Source organism: Zonotrichia albicollis, chromosome Z, assembly GCF_047830755.1.
Source record: "Zonotrichia albicollis isolate bZonAlb1 chromosome Z, bZonAlb1.hap1, whole genome shotgun sequence".
NCBI classification, from domain to species: Eukaryota; Metazoa; Chordata; class Aves; order Passeriformes; family Passerellidae; genus Zonotrichia; species Zonotrichia albicollis.
This window is the reverse complement of record NC_133860.1, coordinates 24,609,270-24,627,942: the sequence shown is the minus strand read 5'-3', so window position 1 is coordinate 24,627,942 and position 18,673 is coordinate 24,609,270. Positions and strand designations below refer to the sequence as shown.

Genomic DNA, 18,673 nt, shown 5'->3' with positions numbered 1-18,673 from the left:
GATACTGACCTTTATAATTTAATATTTACTATTGTTGCTTGCCAGGAACAATATCATTTTGTTATGGAAGTATAAGTAAGAAGACTGTATGACTCAAAAGGGTTTTGCACAAATTGGAAGAACATTTTCTCACAGATCTATAAATGGCAGGTAGTGATGGTTCAGTAGCATGGCTCAAGCATGGATAATGAAAAATTTCAAGATAAGTTTGCCACAATGCAAAAGCTTAGGATATTATGTATATTCCTGTATACAAGAAAGCCAGAATATTTTACCATGAAATTACAACCACAGACCAATTTTATCTTTTTATGTAATTTTTATGTCAGAGGTCTAAAATTAATTGTTTTAGCACGTACCTAGTCTTAAAATTCAAGTCCTTGCTGAATTTGTACCTAATGCAGATGAAAAGACTGGCATGCTAAAGAAAACCCCACAGTTTCATTCCCCACGCAAAGCTATTATAAAAGTAGATATCCAGTCATGCAAGATGAGAAATAGCTTTTCAATTCAGTGAAGTCAGTCTTACAGGAAATCTAGTACTTTACAGAATATGAGGCTTGCGTTTTTTATTTTTCAGTGCTTCACACTAGGAGGTAACAGCATAAGCCACAGAATAAAGTTAAAGAGTTATTTTGTTTTTCTACATTAGAAATTTTCAAATTCAAAGAACAGGACACTGTAAGCCAAGTCTCAGATTTCATAAAGAGACAAAAATTAAGCATCACATTTTATTGTATTCATTTTTATTGCCTTTGTGAAGTGATATGAAAACAGCTCTCGGACTAATGAAAGCAGTATGAGCAGATTGAGGAAAATTCAGTAGAATGATATAGAGAGCCATTAAACATGAAGTCTAAGGTAGACTGTCTTATGTTAACCATAAATAAAACTAGTAGATTTGATAGGTTCTATTCAAGTTAACAACTTTGATACAAAGGTAGTCATAAAAAGCTGAAATTTTAATTAATTAAAATTAAGAAAATAATAAATTAAGAAAAATTTAAAATTTTTCTAATTTTGAAGAAAAAGCTTTTAAAATTCAGAAAGAAAACTTTAAAGCCTCTTAGTAGGCCTCAAAGCTAGTCTCTTTTGCAGTCTCTTTTCAAAGAGTTAATAATATATCTTTTCAATGCTTTTCTCTTTTTCTTTTTCCCCCCCAAATTCTTTGATTCCCTTTACTACTACCTGTAAGCAAAATATTCCACACTTAGAAAAAGGACTGAATTCATAGGCCCCTAGCTCTGTCATAAAAGAAAACCTTCTAATTCATGGAACATTCCCATGCTAAGCTAATGACTATTTTGAGCTCCTCCAAATTCTTGTCCATGCTTTCCTTTGCAAAGATTACTTTGAGAATATATTAATCTACACCAACTAAAGAATTTACGTAAGAGCAGCTAGCATGGGAAACACTTCTAGAACAGAATGTAGCCCCTCGTTAGAGACTGCAAAGCTGCACCCTTCATTAATGCCATATAGAGCTTAAGGTGGGGGCAAGTCTTTGGGTTGCTCTTGCCTCAGCAACAGGTGTTTATTGATTTGTTATTTCACAAAGCACCATGTGCTTTGTTCAGGGCAAGTCCTCGAATCCTTAGATCAGGCCTTTGCACCTACAATGTTCATTTTCATGAGCCAGATCAATAATGTAAGGGAAGCCCTAGAATCCTTAGACTAGGCCTTTGCAGCTACAGTGTTCATTTTCATGAGCCAGTCTATAATGTAAGGCACAAACTTTGATGACAGCTTGATGTGACAAAGAACTCTACCAAAAAATGGTGGTGTGACTCTACAGATCAGTTGAAACCAGTAAGTCACCATTTCTGTTCAAATAGCTTAATAATTCTTGTCATCAAATACTGAAAGCATATTTGGGAGACATTAATCACTAATTGCTTGCTATGTCCTATAGACCCACAGAAGCAGATTTCCACCTTCTGAAGAAAAAGAACCAATTAAGACCAAGCCAGAACTCTACTGATGCACTTTAACTTTAAAAATATTAATAAACTTTCAAAGAATTAATTTGTGTTGCATTTTCCATTTTATATGAATGAGGCAAATGCTCCTTCTTCATAACAGATCCACCCTTTTTAGAAATACTGAAACATCCATCACAAATCCAATTACCCAGATTTGTTGTCATAACAAAGTTGGCAGATCTACTCAGAAAAAAAAAAGCTGTTCTTTTAGTCTGAGGGTGTCAGATATAATAAAAAAAAAAATAATATTTTTTTATATTTTTAAGGAGCATTAGGACAGTCCTGATTGATAAATGAATACTTCATCACAATGCCCCTGAAAAACAGTACAGATTTGGGCCCTAATTCTTCCATTTTACCTATGCAGATAAGCCTCTCAAAGGTCTCCTGCACAAACCTGCTCAGCAAGGGATATTGAATAGGGCTCCCAGGCAGCAACTATGTGTGGTTGAGATACAGCTCATTGTAACACATGCCCAAGCTTCAGCTCGCTATGTTATGTTACGAATTTCACTGAAAACACGGTTTCATTAAAGCACACTGAAGCTCTCGACAAGCTTACAACCACAATCGGCACCCTCGCCTTGGATCCTTTGTTATCAGGATCTGCCTTGTGCCATGCCCAGCACCCATCCCTCGGAGGATACCATGCCGTGGCTCCCCGCTGTCCCGAGCTGGTGTTGCCACCCGCCCCTACACCCCGCAGAGAAGCCTGGAGAGCCTTCCCCTCAATTCGCTGACCACCGCTTGCAACCCCGCAACCACAGCCTTTCCTCTCCCGGCACTAAGGGCCTTCATCCGCCGGGACTGAGCGCACACCAGCCCGTTCCTGCCCGAGGGCAGTCAGAAGGGCACGGGGCGCTTTTTTTCCCTCCCTGCGGGCTCTCAAGGACCCCTCCAAGTGGACACCGAACCCGTTTCGTGCGGACTCCAGACCCTCCCCTGTGACCCCAGCCCCATTACTGAGAACACCGAACACCCTGAGGACTTCAGGCCTTCCCGTGCAAACCCCAGCGTCTCTCCTGTGACCACAGACCCCCTGGGCCCCGCGCCCAGCCCGACCCGGCGCGGATCAGGGCACAGCGGGCCCGGACAGCGCCTCCCAGCGGCCTAGCCCGGCGCAGCCCTTACCGGGCAGACGTGAGCGCCGCCGCATCCCCCGCGCCGGGGCGGGGCGGTCCCGGGGCGGGGCAGGAAGGGGGGGTCGCGGCGGCAGACCCCGGTGTCGGTGGCGCTGCTGGCAGCGGTTGGGAGTCAGCGGTGTGGCGCCTTCCTCCCGTGAGTTCCACCTGCGCCGCGTTCGCTCGGGCACGAGGGCTGCGGGGAGGGGAGAAGCAAAGAGTACTTTGAGTTGCGGTGATTTTCCCGACCTCCGCGGCGGTGCCGGTGCCGCGCCTTGGCCGGACACTCGCCCGGCCGCGCTCGGCGCTGCCTCTGCGTGGGCACACATGCGGCGGCGGCGGCGGCGCCGCTCCCCTGCGCGCTGCAAGAGCCGCGGCGCCTCCCGCGGATGCCTCGGGGAGGGTTCCAGGACGCCCGGAGGCCGCTTCGCGTCGCCGGGGGCCGCGGCCTTGCGGATGCCAAGAGCTGCTGTTTCCTTGTTGGCTGCAGACTGCAGCGGCTGCCGCTCTGGGAGGCGGAGGTTGCCCCATCCGGTCCTCCCTGTCCCCTGCTGAGCACTGCCGCCGCCGCCTGAGAGGGTTGATGCGGCGGAGCCTCCGCTCTCCCCGCCGGGACTTCATGTCCTGTGCAAAGCCGAGGGACGAGCTTCCCCGGGACGGCCGAGGCACGGCGCGCTCCCCGCCGCCAAAGTTTCCCGCGACGCCCGGCGCAGCCAGCACGAGCCTCCTGCGGGCAGCGAACGGGGCCGTCCCGGGGCCGGTGCCTCCCGCCCGTCTTCGGGTCTGGCTTAAAGGGCCCGGCGGCATGCCGGTGGTAGGAACATGGCTGAATGCGGAGAGGCAGAGCCCCTCCGGACTTTGGCGCTGGCCGCTGGCACTGTCATTTCTTCACCTCTGGCTGTTCAACCGTGGCAGTCATGGAAGCATTCAAGTGCTGACGTTTTGTTAGTTTCGACTTCCAGCTGTTTAGAGTAGCGTATGGTTCCCAGTAGTCCATGGGAGTGGCCTTTTTGTTTGTATTTTTGTTCGGTGTTTTTTTTTTTTTTTTTTTTTTTTTGTAAGCCTTCACTCCTCATTCTGTTCCTTTAAAACTCATGTATTAATTTCAGGCATTACTATCAAAATATCAATCAATCGCTTTCTGTATCAATCTCTTATGCTTCGTACATATTTTTAAATGTGCCATATTACTGAGAACTGCTATGTGAAGGGGGGGTCCCAGAGCTCTTCAGCTATGGTAAAGCCATGAGCAGTTCTGCGGTTGACTTATGGATTGCAAACACAGAGGTGCTGTCATTGCCAGGTTGGTAGGTTTTACTGTAGGCTGTTGTCACATTGCCTGCTGTATGCTTGCAATGAGTGTTCTTATAGATTGGAGTAAAAATATATATATATCACTGGCACGAATTAGAATTTTTAAGCTACTTAGTAAAGAAAAAATATTTGGCATGGAATTGAAAGTCTTCTTACAAGACCACAGGCGTTTTTAATATCACAAATCTCTGTGATCTGTCACTTAATAGGAATCAGGTGTTTTGTTTCCTTTTTGATTTGGGGCACTCCTTTTCGGTGTTTGCAGGGATTCTCACATTAGAAACATCGAAAAGAAATGTATAGCTTTCAGAAAACAGCAGTTTAATTCCAAAATTTTAACTGAACTTATTTTTTTTTTGAGTACTGATGTGTTGGATTCTTATTTATATTTCTGTTCTGTGCTGTAGATCTGAAATGATGAGTCTGTCTTGTACTGCAAATCTGAGTTCAGGAGCTAGTTTTCAGAAATAACTTTGCTGGAAGACTGAGGCTGACTAGTTTGCTGACTAATGCATGCAGAAAAAATGGAAAGTGGGTTGAATTTAGATCTTAGGTACTCAGTCAGTTTCCTTGATGTGGTGATCTCACTGTTGGGACAGGTGAAAATGAGATCTAGGTGGTAAGGGCTAGCAAGTAGACAAAAGAAGATACTTCCTTTGACATATGGAGGCAGAGGTCTGCACAAGTCTATGTGCAAACAAGCTTAAAGTAATCTCAAAGATCCAATCCAACATAGAAACCCACTACTTCGATGCTTTATCTGCTTTCTTGTCAAGTGAGAGAGTCTCAGGGCTCCCAAATGTCCAGTAATTCAAGATACGATTGAATCTGCTTGTTGTGAAGCTTATTTCCTTGCTGATACCACAAAATGGTCAGAAAGGATGTTTTTTCTTGATTCCTTAGAGGTTAATCCAGAGGAACTTTGTTGTAAAATGCATACTTATTGAAGACAATTCTTATTGCATTGCTCCTGTTTTACATGTAGTCATGGCTCAAAAGGTGCCAAGAGGCTGGGATTTGTTCTGAAGTTCTCATTTTATAGCTTGACAGAAGTATTCATGTTGCACACTTAAAAATGATGGAATGCACAGTGCAATTAAGACTGTACTTTAAAGGAATTTCGTAACTTGCCAGGTTTCCATTTAATGTATTTAATTGGATCTGACCATTGCTTGTGATATTTAAGATTAATAAATCTCCTGGGATGTTTATAGTATTACTATCCAAAGTTATAACTACTGCAGACAGAGTATTGAAATGTATCACAAATGAAGCCAAACAAGCTAGAAAAAGTATTCATAGTGTATACTTTTAAAACAATTGCTAGCAATTAGGATTAAATACTTAAAAGAGTAGATTGTACCATATCTACCATATTCTGTTCAGTACTAATAGGCTATACCATGTAAGTTGTTTTGCATCTTGCGAACAAGATAATAGTGATGGCTGATCTGAGCAAATTGTTGCTAGACTGGTTTACCAGCCTGGTCTAGTATGGTCTATTTTGACAATCTGTATAGTCAAAATATCCTGAATAATTTAAAAAATGTCTCTATGTAAGGCATCCAAGTTCAATCTAATGTTAAAGTGGCCGAAAGAAACACTAGACATTCTCTAACTACTGAGAAACCTTTTCTTCATGCTTCAGAGCATGAAGAAAATGCTTCAGAGCCAATCAAATAAATGCAAGGTGTTTTTCAAGGCACAACTAAGTGTTTTACTGCTTTTTTCTCTCTTCTTCCTCCATTTTTTCTCTTATTTTTTTCCTGTCCCACTCCCCTCTTTTTTCTCCTCCCCCTTTATTTTTTTTTTGTCCTCTTCTTCCTCTCTCTTTTTTACTTTATTCTTTTCTCTTTTACCTGTCTTTTACTCTTTCTTTCCCCAATACCTTTTTCATTGCCTTCCTCCTCTTCTGTCACCTCCCCCCTTTTCACCTTTCCCCCCTCTGTTTTGCTTTTCCTCAGCACTTTTCACCTTTTTCTCCCCCTTTCACACTTTTTCCCCCTTCTTTTTCTCCTCTTTTTTGTTTTTTATCTCCTTTCTAAGGCAGTCATGACATAAAGAATTGAAATGCATAGGGCAACAGAAAGAATTTACAACAGTGAGAATTTACAACATAATCCTGATTGAATAACCCCCTTAATTTCTCTGTGATAAGTGAAGGATTCTCTTTCATTTTCTCTGTCTTGCCTGTACTCAAATTCGGTGTCTTCAGTGGGCCAAAGTAAGGAGGAGAGGGTGTTATTTATAAATTGTTCAGGCATGTTGAATCAACTAAAAGCATTTTCCTGCAGAAAGATGTAATTCAATAGATCTCAAATTTTATGGGTTCCTTTATAACTTATATGAAACAAATATTTAAAGGTGAATTTGTGTTAAAGGTATGTGGGAATGCAAGTGTGGAGTGCTTTTGTTATGACAATATTCTGGAAGCATAAAGTAAAATGAAGTAGGATTTTGAGATATAACTTGGGACCATGTGAGCAAAGAACAAGTACTCACAAAAATCGTGTAGGATATATGGGAAGCAAAATTAGTGAGGTTTTTTGAAGCACTGTTTTTCAGGTATGCATCTAAAATGTTGGGGTTTATTATTACTAGTGTTGAGAAACATAAGCTGGGTAGAGATTCTCTTTCAAATCTATGTGAGAATGTGAATGAAATTGAATACTAGCCTCTGAAAGGATACATATAGATTGTATATTGAGAGATGCTAGGAGAATACACACTTTTCCAATTTGTTTAGTAGGTGAAGAACAGGCAGTTTGTTTCTGAGGAAGACACTTAGCAGTCATTAGTTGGAAGAGCTCTGTTGCAGCACTACTCCAAGCCCTCTGAGCACTTTCTATGCATTGTAGAGAAAGGCGTTTTCTTGCTTTCCCACCACCCATTAATGTTTTATTGACAATGAAAATACTCAGCAGAACCCACTATTTTATGCAAAGAAGAAAGTATTGTGTTTTGCAATAAAAAGCAATAAATAATAACCTCGGCTGTTCATACTGCAGTGATCAAGTTCCTGCATTTTAGGCAACAGATGTAACTTAGCAAGTGCTCTGGTTTAAGAAACCAAGGTTCTGCAATAGCCAAACAGAGTGTGTCATCATATGAGAAGAGAGTTTAACTGCAGCAGCTCACAATGGATCACTGCATAGGTGGAAGCATGACTTCTGCTTTTGAACAAATTATTTTCATAAACTTGTATTTGAAATCTATGAGATTTTTGTCATCTTTTCATACTCTTGCTTTTGCAGTCCTGCATTTATGAGGACCAGGACAGATGGCTATCTTGTCAGTAGGATTACTTGCAGTGACAAGGGAGAAAGGGGTGCTGTTTACAAAATCCTCACTGTGTATTTTGGTTTGTTCTTGCCTGGTAATGATGTTGCATGATCTTTGCTGCATTTTTCTTCCCTTTGGACAAAGAACGCTGAGGGTGGTGTAGAATCATATCCTGTTTATATCCATATCCATGAATGTGATGCGGTCACATATTCCATCACTGCCTCCCAGTTCCACTCCACAGTTATCAATATTCTTTTTTGGATGTTATGGTTCCACTTGGTTGTCTCAGTCCTGTTCTAGTATTTTAGTCTGTGCTGTTGTACATTTGTGGTCCTAGTGTACTAATACAAGTACTTTTCTGTAGAAATCCCTACATAACAATGGTATCTCAAAGGTTTGTCTTTGTAAAATTGTCTGTCTCTGTGTAAGAGTCCCTAGTGTGTAGGGTTAATCCAGACTTGAATAAGAAAAAAAAGAAGTTTTCTTGTGATGGTCATATGTTGCAAGTGACTTGCTTTCAGTCTTCTGTGTTGTATATGCCTCAAGTTTTCATACTTCAACAAAAAGGGGATTATTAGTCTTTCATACTTGGCAACAAAAAGGGATTATGATGAAATGAATTTATATTGAATGTAAGGTTTGTGTTTTTTCTTTTTTTTTTTTTTTTCAGAGCACAGGACCAGGTTAACACTAGAGAGCCACTACAAAACTACAGAAGATTTGTTTTGCTCTTATGCCTTCCACCCACATATAAAAATGGAGGGGGGGGGTGTTAGCTGCATTTGCTTTCTGTTGCAGATCTCTAAGTAATGTCCTTCAACCCATTTGATAATACAATTACTGATCTTAAAAATTAGGGCCTACAGCATACCCTTTCTGGCTTGTTTCAATAATGTCAATCTAATTTTCAATCAAAATTATTCACAGTCTTCATATATATTCATTGTTCTTGTTTAGTATCATTCAGTAGCTTAATTCCTAATTTGTTCTCTGTATATACTTCTGTGTAGAGAAGAGTCATGTTTACTTTTAGACTTCATGTTGTTGGGCTGAAAAGTCCAGATTGTCTTTGTGTCATTACATACTGGGAAAACTAAGAGTTTATTGGGCTCAACTTGGAAAAGAGAAGGCTGAATGTGACCGCGCTGCAGACTGCAGCTTCCCCAAAGGAGGAAGTGAAGCGGATGATACAGATCTGCTCTCTCTGGGGAACAGTGATAGGATGCAAGGAAGAGGAATGGAGCTGAATCAGAGGAAGTTCAGATATATAAATACAGGGCTATATTTATGAAACAGTTAATGAAATTAGCACTTGAAACCTTGTTTTAATTGTCTTTGTTTAACTATTCATGTTGAGTTGTTTTGGTGGGGTTTTTTTACATCTTCTAATCCACTTTTCTCACATTTAACAATCTCCCATGTTGTAGTATGGATAAAAAAATAGTTAATCTCCCCACTTCTGACCAGCTCCACTGCATTTTCTTTTGTCTTGGGGAATGATCTTTTGTTTAGTTGAAGAAAGATATTATAATTTGCTAAGATAATGCATGTATATATTTTTCTGCCGCTCTATTTCTAATTTCTCTCTGTTTCTAATTATTTTTTACCTCAGAATCTATTAAATTTTCTTTTTGCTTTGATTCAGTTTAAATAAAGCATCCTTATTGAAACTAGGGTGAATTAATATACTTGAAAATAACAGTAGGTCCATGGTATGTTTCTAAACCATGGGATGCTGGTCAGCCTTGACGTCTTAGAAGGCTGTCTGATACTTCCCACAGTAAATTTCTGTGGTCTACAGGCTGTAACATTGGCAAGTTACTGAATATTGGTTTTGAAGTCTTCCAGTTGAAAGTTGGTGTTGTTTTGCTATGAAGACAATAAAAGGAGTGCAAGCAGAGACTAGAAGGAAATATAAAGAGAAGTAGGTGAACTGGGAAGGAGGGGAAGAGTTGCACTGAAGGTGAGTTTGTGGGAGCAAATGGGGCTCAGTCTCTGCAAAGAAATGTGTCTGCAGATACCATTGGGACCATGACCTGGTAGGAGAAGGAGAAACTCTGTGAACTCTCTGGCTGGGCTGACAAGAATCTGGATCAAGGGAAGAAAACTGGAATAGAAGATCAGTTTATATGAGCAAGGGACTGAAAAACTGAAGTGGAAGACTGTAAGGTTGAAAATCAGGCTAATGTGAAGTGAGGTGGAAGAGAAAATCAAAGACTGGAATGGGTCATGCAACTAGCCCATATCACAGTAAATGTATTACTTCTCATGTCTAGCATATTTAAAGGATTACATTAGTAATTATTGAGAATAGTCAAATGCTTTGTTCTGTGAGATTCATTAACATGCATCAGCATAACTGGTATGCAATTATGCTTACCTTCTTAATCCTCGTCTTTTCAGGAAGCCATAGCCTTTTCTTTTAGAAGCACATACCCATCTGTCATTTGTGGTTCCTCCCTCTGTCCCTTCCCAGCTGAGTTAACAGTTTGTGAAACTGCACCTTTACATCTTTTCAGGTACTGAAGGTGGTTGTAGTTGCGTGTTTTATCAAGAATAACAACAATGTTTATTGCTTTGTGACTGTTCCAGGGTGTCAGTGATTATTTTGCTTTACAAGTCAGCTTGCTTTAGTAGAGTTCTCCCTGAACCTCACTCATGTGCCCTAAAGCAGGAGTGAAGAAAAGGAATTTCAAAACAGATCAAGTCAGCCTTGCCTGCTTACAGCAGTCCACTTAAAGGGAGGTGGGAAAGCTAGTGTTTGTTTTAATTCTGTTGCAGCTCTGTTGCAGACTTCTATGCTATATTTTTTAGTTTTCCATTAATTATTTATATTCAGATTGGTTAAATTCAGTTGGTTTTAATTCCTTTTGTGAGCATGTTGTACCCTGACCTCAAATTAAGGAGATGGATTTTATGGTAATAAGCATTCCAATCTCATTATGGAAGAGATTAAGGATTTATGCTGGATTTGAAAGCATCCATTTTATTCTGACTTGAAATACTCACTGCTTTCTTCTTGTTTACTGTTGTTTGTATTGAGACAATGTCAATGTATTTTAATCACCATTTTATGAATGTTAATTTACTGTACTCCTTTCAGAAGTTAATTTGCTGTGCTGTCTAGTTTGGAGAACCTAGCTGTTCTTATAAAAGCTGCTAGTATATAACATAGTTTTTATTACACACGACAGTTACTAGAATGTTAATTAAACAGTGATTTCCAGTTTTGTTTATTTTCAACTAAAAAAAGGTATTTTTGTCTTTTCTTTGACTGTCTCACCCAGCTTTCTGCCTGTGAGATTAATATAGGATCACAGAGTGGTTGAGGTGCCAGGGAGCTTTTGGAAATGATGTAATGTAACTCCATCCTCAGTTAAATAGGACCAGCTATATCAGGTTTCATATGACTGTGTTCACTCAGGTTTTGATTACTTCTATGGATGGAGAGTCCACAGCTCCTCTTGGCAACCTTTTCTCATGCTTGACCACTCTTATAATGAACGCGTGTACTCGTTTTTGCGTGTAGAATTTCTTGTGATTCAATTTATCCCTGTTGACTCTTTTCTAGTCAGTGTGCACTGCTGTGGAATGTCTGACATGCTTTCATTCATATTTTCCTTGCTTCTGTTATTTGCTAGTATTCTTAAAGACATTTAGAATGGTCTGTCTGGAGCAAGGATTGCCTCTTATTTTGTCTCCATTTGTAGATGGCAAATTACTTGATTTCTTAGGAGAGTCCACTCAACTGACACATTGTCAGTAGTGGTTATTGCAGAAATATGTATGTTAGGTAACTAAGCAGCAGCAGCATTGTGTTCCGGCAGTAGCTCACCATGATTTGCAGTATAGGCATCTACGTGTGTCTCATAGCTAAGTAAGCAATGCTTTTGTACACCAGACCCCAGTGAGATTTACCATGTATCATCCAGCCATCTGCTTCTCATTTCCTAGACCACAGTGTGAAACCTTTGTAAGCCCAAGAGTCAGAGCAAAGACTTCTGAAGCAGATTGCTCTTGCAGCATAGATACAGCCATTAATTCAATGTATTGCTTGCTCCTCCCTTTCTTTGATAGGTTAGGAAGGTTTGCTCAGCTGTTTCAAGGGTGTTGCTTTCCACTGCAGTTTTTCTTCTACATTTCTTGATGTCCAGTCAGTGAAACGTTACTCTCTTGGGTTAATTGCTTGTACACAGGGAATTGCTATGCCCAAAGTAGAGGCACACTGTTGTCACCCAAGACAATTTGTCCTGTTTTCTCATCTAAGGCACTTTGTTGCAGCTGGGAGATGTAAGCTTAGAAATGCACCGTTTACACTTGACCTTGGTTTTTTTTCTTATTATATTATGTGACCATGTTCATAGGGGTCCGAGGATGAGGGAAGAGATGAGGATCTTACTCCATGTTGCAGAAGACTTGATTTATTATTTTATGATATATATTATATTAAATAATATAATACTATTCTATACTATTCTATACTATTCTATACTAAAATAATAGAAGAAAAGATTTCATCAGAAGGCTAGCTAAGAACGAAAAAAGAAAGAATGAATAACAAAGGCTTGTGTCCCAGACAGAAAGTCCAGCCAGCTGACTGTGATTGGCCATTAATTAGCAACAACCACATGAGACCAATCACAGATCCACCTGTTGCATTCCACAGCAGCAGATTATCAATGTTTACATTTTGTTCCTGAGTCCTCTCAGGTTCTCAGGAGGAAAAATCCTAAGGAAAGGATTTTTCATAAAAGATGTCTGTGACATGTACTTAGTCTCTTTATTTTATTTTTTGATAGGCATCAATGCTAGCAATGTGTTAAAGAATTGGTAATGTTTTTTTTGGCCATCTACAAAAGTCTTACCAACTTCTTGGATGTACTCCTACTGTTGGGATAGCCGTATGGGTCCTGTGTGTGCACTCCAGTAAATATTTGTTTTGACTGTTTTTTACCATCTTCTTACCTGCTGAAGAATATATTTCATAGTTGGCTACTGTAGCAAGAAGTTGTCTGTTCAGTTGATTACTTGTGGCTATTTCTTGAAGTAGCTGCTGGATCATAAATTAATTGCAAACATGAAGCTATTTGTTTTGGAAAACTTGATTTGATCTGGTATAATTTCTGTCGAGTGCGCTTAGATTCATATCATTGCTTGATTATGGGAGAGGATTTTTGATCTATGAAAATGTTTGCTTCTTGACTCTTCCCCAAGGGCTTTTATTATGGTTTGTCCAGTTCTTGCTGTTTGGGAGTAAAAATTAGCTTCCAGCATCAGTTCTTTCACTTTTTACACAATGAAGTAGTAGAAAACTTGTTGATATTCTCAGTAGATTTATTACGTGAATGCTTTATTCCGTTTTGTAACCTTGAGCTTCAAGAAGATGATTAAAACATTTACTTTTTTTTGTTGCTTCCCCTAAGTATAAGTACTTCCCTCTCAGCAGAATTAAATTTTAATTAATCTTAGTAACTAATCTTTGGGTATGGCCTCGTACTTGAGAGGACTGTTTCTTTGTGCTGCTGTCAGTATGGAACTTGTGAGCTGTACAACACTTCAAGATGAGCCTATAACTCTAGAGTTAGAGTGCAGTGTAGTCGGAGACCTGGTGCTATTTAAATGGTCTTGCTGTAGATCCAGAACTCTGGCTAGGTAGGAAATGGATCTAGCAGGTGTGGAATAGTATTTCTCTGTTTAGAGAAATCAATTTTCATTGAGGTGCTTCCTTTATTGCCATCTCTGATACTAAACTTGCATAACGTGAGACTTGGAAAAAAACACATTACCAGTGTGAGCAGCACTGGTCATAGAGCTCTTAGATAAAGTGAAATAAAACCTGAGCTTTGTATAGCAATAGTAACAAAGTGCTCTCAAGCCAATATTGTTGCTTAGGCACCTTTGGAAGTCTGCACCAGGTTTTTCCAGTTGCCACATCACTCCTCCAGGCAGAGGAGTGATTGCATGATGATGAATGTGAACTTCCAGTGTTCTATAGTATCTTCTGTTACATCCTAACAGTGAATCAAGAGCAGCTGACCTTGGCCAAGCATGTTCCCTTGATTTGACTGGTTTTGGAAGACATAGCACCTGAGGCCTTAACTTGCAAACAGGAAGGATTTAATTAATGGCAAACCCAGCTGTATTTGTTTGCATAAGTACAGTTTCCTGTCTTTGGGTAATTTGAATGTTTTGCTGCTACAAGCAATCTCAATATTAGTTACCCTATTCTCTATAATTTCTTCTCCTGAGATTATCTTTTGTCTATCCATTTAGTGGATATTTGTTCACAACAGAATTAAAAAATAGGCTGTAAATTGTAATCTTGTTAGATGTGAGTGCTTTTTGAAGAATTTATGTTCACTGAAATACGCTAAGAAATTTTTTCAGGGTTCATGTTTCTTGGTATGTTGGTAGTGAAGTATAAGATACTGTCTGTAGTTTACTCAGGTTTGTTGGTAATTTTGACAAATACATGAGACAGTAAAAGGAGTAGCCTTGGCTTAAAGCCACCTTTGTCACTGTTATTTACTCCACCAGTAAGGTGGAGTCCAGGTCCCCATCCTCTCTGTTGGTTCTTACTTGGGCTTTTATTCTATTATTATTGTACTATATCTCTGTTTAATCAGTATCAATTTTTTTATTTCTTAAACCAGTTTTTTAAAACAAAAAAGCCTTTCAGTGCAGACTTAATTTTTCTCAAAGTTGTTCTCATTAATTTCTCTCTCCCTTGCTCTAGACAGGCAGTCTCCAACTTGAAATTTGTGCATTTCTTCTCTAGAATATCAAAGAAGCTGGGAGAAGGAAGAAACTAAAGGAACGATAGCTTTATTCTTTATTGGTTTTATTTCAGATAACTGTTTATCACCTGATCTTGTCTTGTCAAAACCTTTTATGTCTGTGAGGAGAAGGAGTGTTATTTTGACAGTACTCCTCACAAGTATCAGAATGTTAGCACTGTTACTTCAGGTCCTTGTGGTCTTCTTGGTTCCTTTTATTTTTTCTGTCAGTTACATTTATAGTAGTTTCTTATTAAAAAATAATATTACTGAAAGGTAATCTAATCTGTTTCCCACATTTCTGAGAGTGTTTTGGTTTTCCTCCTTTTTTTTTTTTTTTTTGGTATTTCTACTTTTCATTGTTTGGTGATTTTAAAAGTAGCTCTCAGCTTCCTCAGTTATGTCTTCAAAATATTAAAAATATTTTTCTAATTTTTGCTTTTCTGAATTGGTCAGGTTTTCTGTAGGTTATGGGGTTTTGTATTTCTGATTTTTTGTAGTTCATTAGTTTTGTTGTTTCCTCTAAATTTTATTTACTTCTGTCATGTGATATTTTTTTTCTTGAGAATTGAATTGGAGAAATTAATATGGAGTTATTGTTACATTGAATTCAGAAGGCTACTGTTGAAAACTGCACCTGAATTTTTGTATTTGCATTACTAGATTTTTTCAGGAGCAAATGTTTCCAAAGAATGGAATGTATTTTCTAATAGTATCATCATGATGTTCATTCTGCTAGTCGATGTACCTGTACATTCACAACAAGCGTTGTCATCAAGCATTAAATCTTTTCTTTGGTTGATGTTCAAATCATGGAGATCAACATTTGTGCCTTATTTAATCTTCTCATCCCTGTCAAAACAACTTGACCTACATACAACCTGCAGGCGTTTGCTTAGGAAGAATTTCTGAGTTATTGTATGTGTGTATACATTATCTGAACATAAGATCTCTTTTCAATTTATAATAACGTATATTCACTTATTAGTAGGGAACTGATGCTTAAACCAGGTGTTTTTTGAGGTATGTTGGGAATTTAGCTGACTAGAGAGACTGGAAAAGTACAAAACCGTGGCTAATTCCAAGTCCTAAACCTGTGTTGACAGTGCGTCCTTGGGCCTGGCTGTAGTAGGATAACAAACAGTGAAAGAGACATGAGAAAAGAGAGATGTAACCCCTAAGGAATGAGGAAGAGTTCATGGCATAGTTTAACCAATAGATTGCTTGGCTTATAGAATATTCATAAGCTTATTATTTGCTGTATAAGTGTTTGATACTTTCTTCAATAAACTGGACTGGACCGGACTGGACTGGACCTGTGTTGAACCATCTGGTGTCCTGGTCCCCTTCCTTCGACAGAGGTAGAGATCTTTTTCAGGTGTTTATATCTGGTTATTACTTCTATTTGAAGTTGTGGATTTTTTGGGGGTTTCTTTGTTTGTTTTTTAATGAATGGATAGTAGTTGTCAAGGTTTGCAATTATCACTTGCTGACTGCTCTGCACTGCAAGTTGAAAGTTCAGTTGATGCTGGATTGGCATAGTCGCATAGAAAAGTGAATTGCCTTGTTTCACAGCTGCGTTATTACTTTGGTGAAATCAGAGTCTGAACAATTGTGTCAATCACTTACTGAATATGGCCTGTTTATTTTAAAATCTTCATTTGGGTTGGCCTTGGCTGGCCTCGCCAGATCCCCACTCAGCTGCTCTTTCACTCTCCCTCCTTATAAGGATGAGTTTAGAAAGTATAAGTGGAACAGCCCAAGCTAAAAAGACCGGGAGATCACTCATCAGTTACCATCATGAGCAAAGAGGTTAACTTGAGGAGAAGGAACTTGTTTTATTGCCAGTTGAAAATACAGAAGAATGGACTCCCAGTGGGCTGTAGCTTCCTTCAGGCCATCTCCAGCTGCTTTGCAGTGAGGTCTTTCATGGGTTGCAAGCTTGGTATCTGCTTCAGTGTGGGCTTTACAGTGGCTGCACGTCCTGCTGCTTGGAGCACCTCCTCCTCTCTTCACTGTCCCTGGTGCCTGCAGGGTTGTCCCTCTTTTGTGGTTTTCACATTCTACTGTGCAACGTTTCTGTAACTTCACCAAAGGTACCACCCTCCTGGCTGAAGGGCTTAGTCCTTTGCGCTGGTGATGTGGTACCACGTGTTTTCGGCACATTTCTGTCCTCACAGAAGCCCCCCTGCAGGCACCTTACTGCTAGTACTTGGGCATGTAAACCAAATAAAACAGTCAATGAAAAATCAAAACTTGATGTTTAAGATAATATGAGTAATTCTGGGGACTCTTCTTATGTATGTGTAGTCATACGGGATGAATTACATGGAACTAGTTAACGTTTTCTCATTGTGTTTGCACATACATGTCTTCCAGTTCAAAATACCTAGTGACAGATAAAATAACTATTAGTTTTCTTTACAGAATTACAGAACAGTCAAGGTTGGCAGGGACCTCTGGAGCTCACTGTGGACATCCACCTTGCTCAAGCAGGACTACCTAAAGCAGGTTGCCCATGTCCAGATGGATTTTGAAAATCTTCAAAGTTACACTCTCTACAACCTCTCTGGGCTCCTACTCACCCTCACAGATGATTCCCTCAGTCCTTGTGCACATTTCCTAATTGCCATGATTGATCAAAGATGATGAAGAGTAGCAATCATGGGTGCATCCCCTCAGGACCCATGACCTTATGTGTCTTCAGCTGGTTTAAGTATTCCCTGACCATGATCAAGGTTATGTCTTCCTTGCTGTAGACTTCCCCTGGGATTTGATAAGGTTATGATGTTTAGTATGACATTTCCTCTAACTTTGTAGCATATAAGGGGACCAAGAGATTGGTTCAAATAAAGTTCCTTATGTGCCTTTACATGCATATAAAGTATTTTATGCAGTAATTCTATGGAGTTGGTTTATTTCAGTGGTCATGGCTGCTGCTGTTGGCAGTTTCATGTCCTGCTCTGATTAGCTTCTAATATGTGAGAGAGCAGCTGCAGTCATCTATCTGCCTTGAAGCACTGTTTTCTCTGTCAGTTTAGTGTTTATATATAAGCAAAGAATATGCTTTTAATGAAATTGTGGTATTTCAGCCAAGGATTATAACTGTATGTAGGTTGTGTTGCTGTATGTAAAAGACAGCGAATATACTAGAGGGATCTTTTAATAGATTTACATGCAGATAAGCACAAAGGTGATTTATTTGAATCAGTTAAAGTCCTGCTTCTCTTAGCATCTAGCTCTTTCTTTCCAATATACTATAAAGAAAATATTTTCTCTGCTTCTGTTTCCTTTTTTTGTTTTGTGCACACTGACAAAGCTAGCTCCATTTAAATAATAAATCCCCATCAAAAGCAATTTTCTGTATGTTTTTTACTCCATCGAGGATATTTTGATTTTCGTTCTTTAGACCTACATATTTTATTATTTTTATTTTTTTATTAAAAAATAAATGTTTATTTTTTTTTATGCATAGGTTTATTATGCATAGGGCAAAGAAATCATTAACAAAGACATGATGCAGTGGCATTGGTTCTGATTTTTATGTCTATACTTTCTTGTTTATATGTGAAACCTGATTTAAGAAAATACTACAGCTTTATGTATTGCTCTTGATTGCAAAGATCATTACCAGAACTTTTATTTCACAATCCACAGTACAAATCCTTTGTTTTAATTGACTAAATCAGGCATGTCTGCTGTCTTGTAATAAATTTGGCCATTATGAGTCATCTTCAAATAAAAATAGAGCTTCCACCATGAACTGTATTTGCTCACCTATAGGACCAGAATCAAAAAAAGAGAGTAAGTTGCTCATTTTGCTGTGAAGTCTGTCTCAGACGAGCTAAATTAGTTAATATGTCTTGCCTTGCTGAGCTTCCTGCCAGTTGTTGTGCAAGGCATTCGCATGTTTTAATTAAATATTAAGAGTTCTTGATTAAAAATAAGCTTTTATATTTCTGTGTAGTGACTAGAGAGAAGCTTCTGGAAGATAGAAATAACACGCTTCATCTGTAAAACACCTAGCGTGGAGATTTGCTAATTCTGAATCACTTTGGAATGAAAACTAGGTCCAACATTCTAATCCTTTTAACCTACCCCTCTGTCAGACATTTTGTGGTTACAGGAAAGGGACTGTAGCCACATGTCGAATTCTCTCATTTTCTTTTCGTTTAGGGGTTGTTTATCTGGAAAG

At 39.3% G+C, this 18,673-nt stretch overlaps 2 protein-coding genes across 12 annotated transcripts in view; one reads left to right on the top strand and one right to left on the bottom strand.

The window, feature by feature from the left end:
* Positions 1–4,152, bottom strand: part of LOC141726995 (uncharacterized) — a 60,971-nt gene extending 56,819 nt beyond the window's left edge. For 5 of the 7 annotated variants that reach the window (XR_012577967.1, XR_012577966.1, XR_012577965.1 and 2 more), the window contains exon 1: positions 3,114–4,146. Coding sequence is in view for 2 of the 7 variants with exons in the window: in XM_074532182.1 (XP_074388283.1) it covers positions 3,114–3,910 (797 nt within the window). In the remaining 5 variants the exon portion in view is untranslated. Of the gene's footprint in view, positions 1–3,113 lie in introns of all 7 variants that reach the window. The other 2 variants (XM_074532182.1, XM_074532183.1) reach the window with 2 other exon arrangements.
* The window catches only part of PAM (peptidylglycine alpha-amidating monooxygenase), a 115,308-nt gene continuing 99,756 nt past the window's right edge, over positions 3,122–18,673 (top strand). For all 5 annotated transcript variants that reach the window (XM_074532181.1, XM_074532180.1, XM_074532179.1 and 2 more), the window contains exon 1: positions 3,122–3,260. The gene's annotated coding sequence lies outside the window, so the exon portion shown is untranslated. The remainder of the gene's footprint in view (positions 3,261–18,673) is intronic.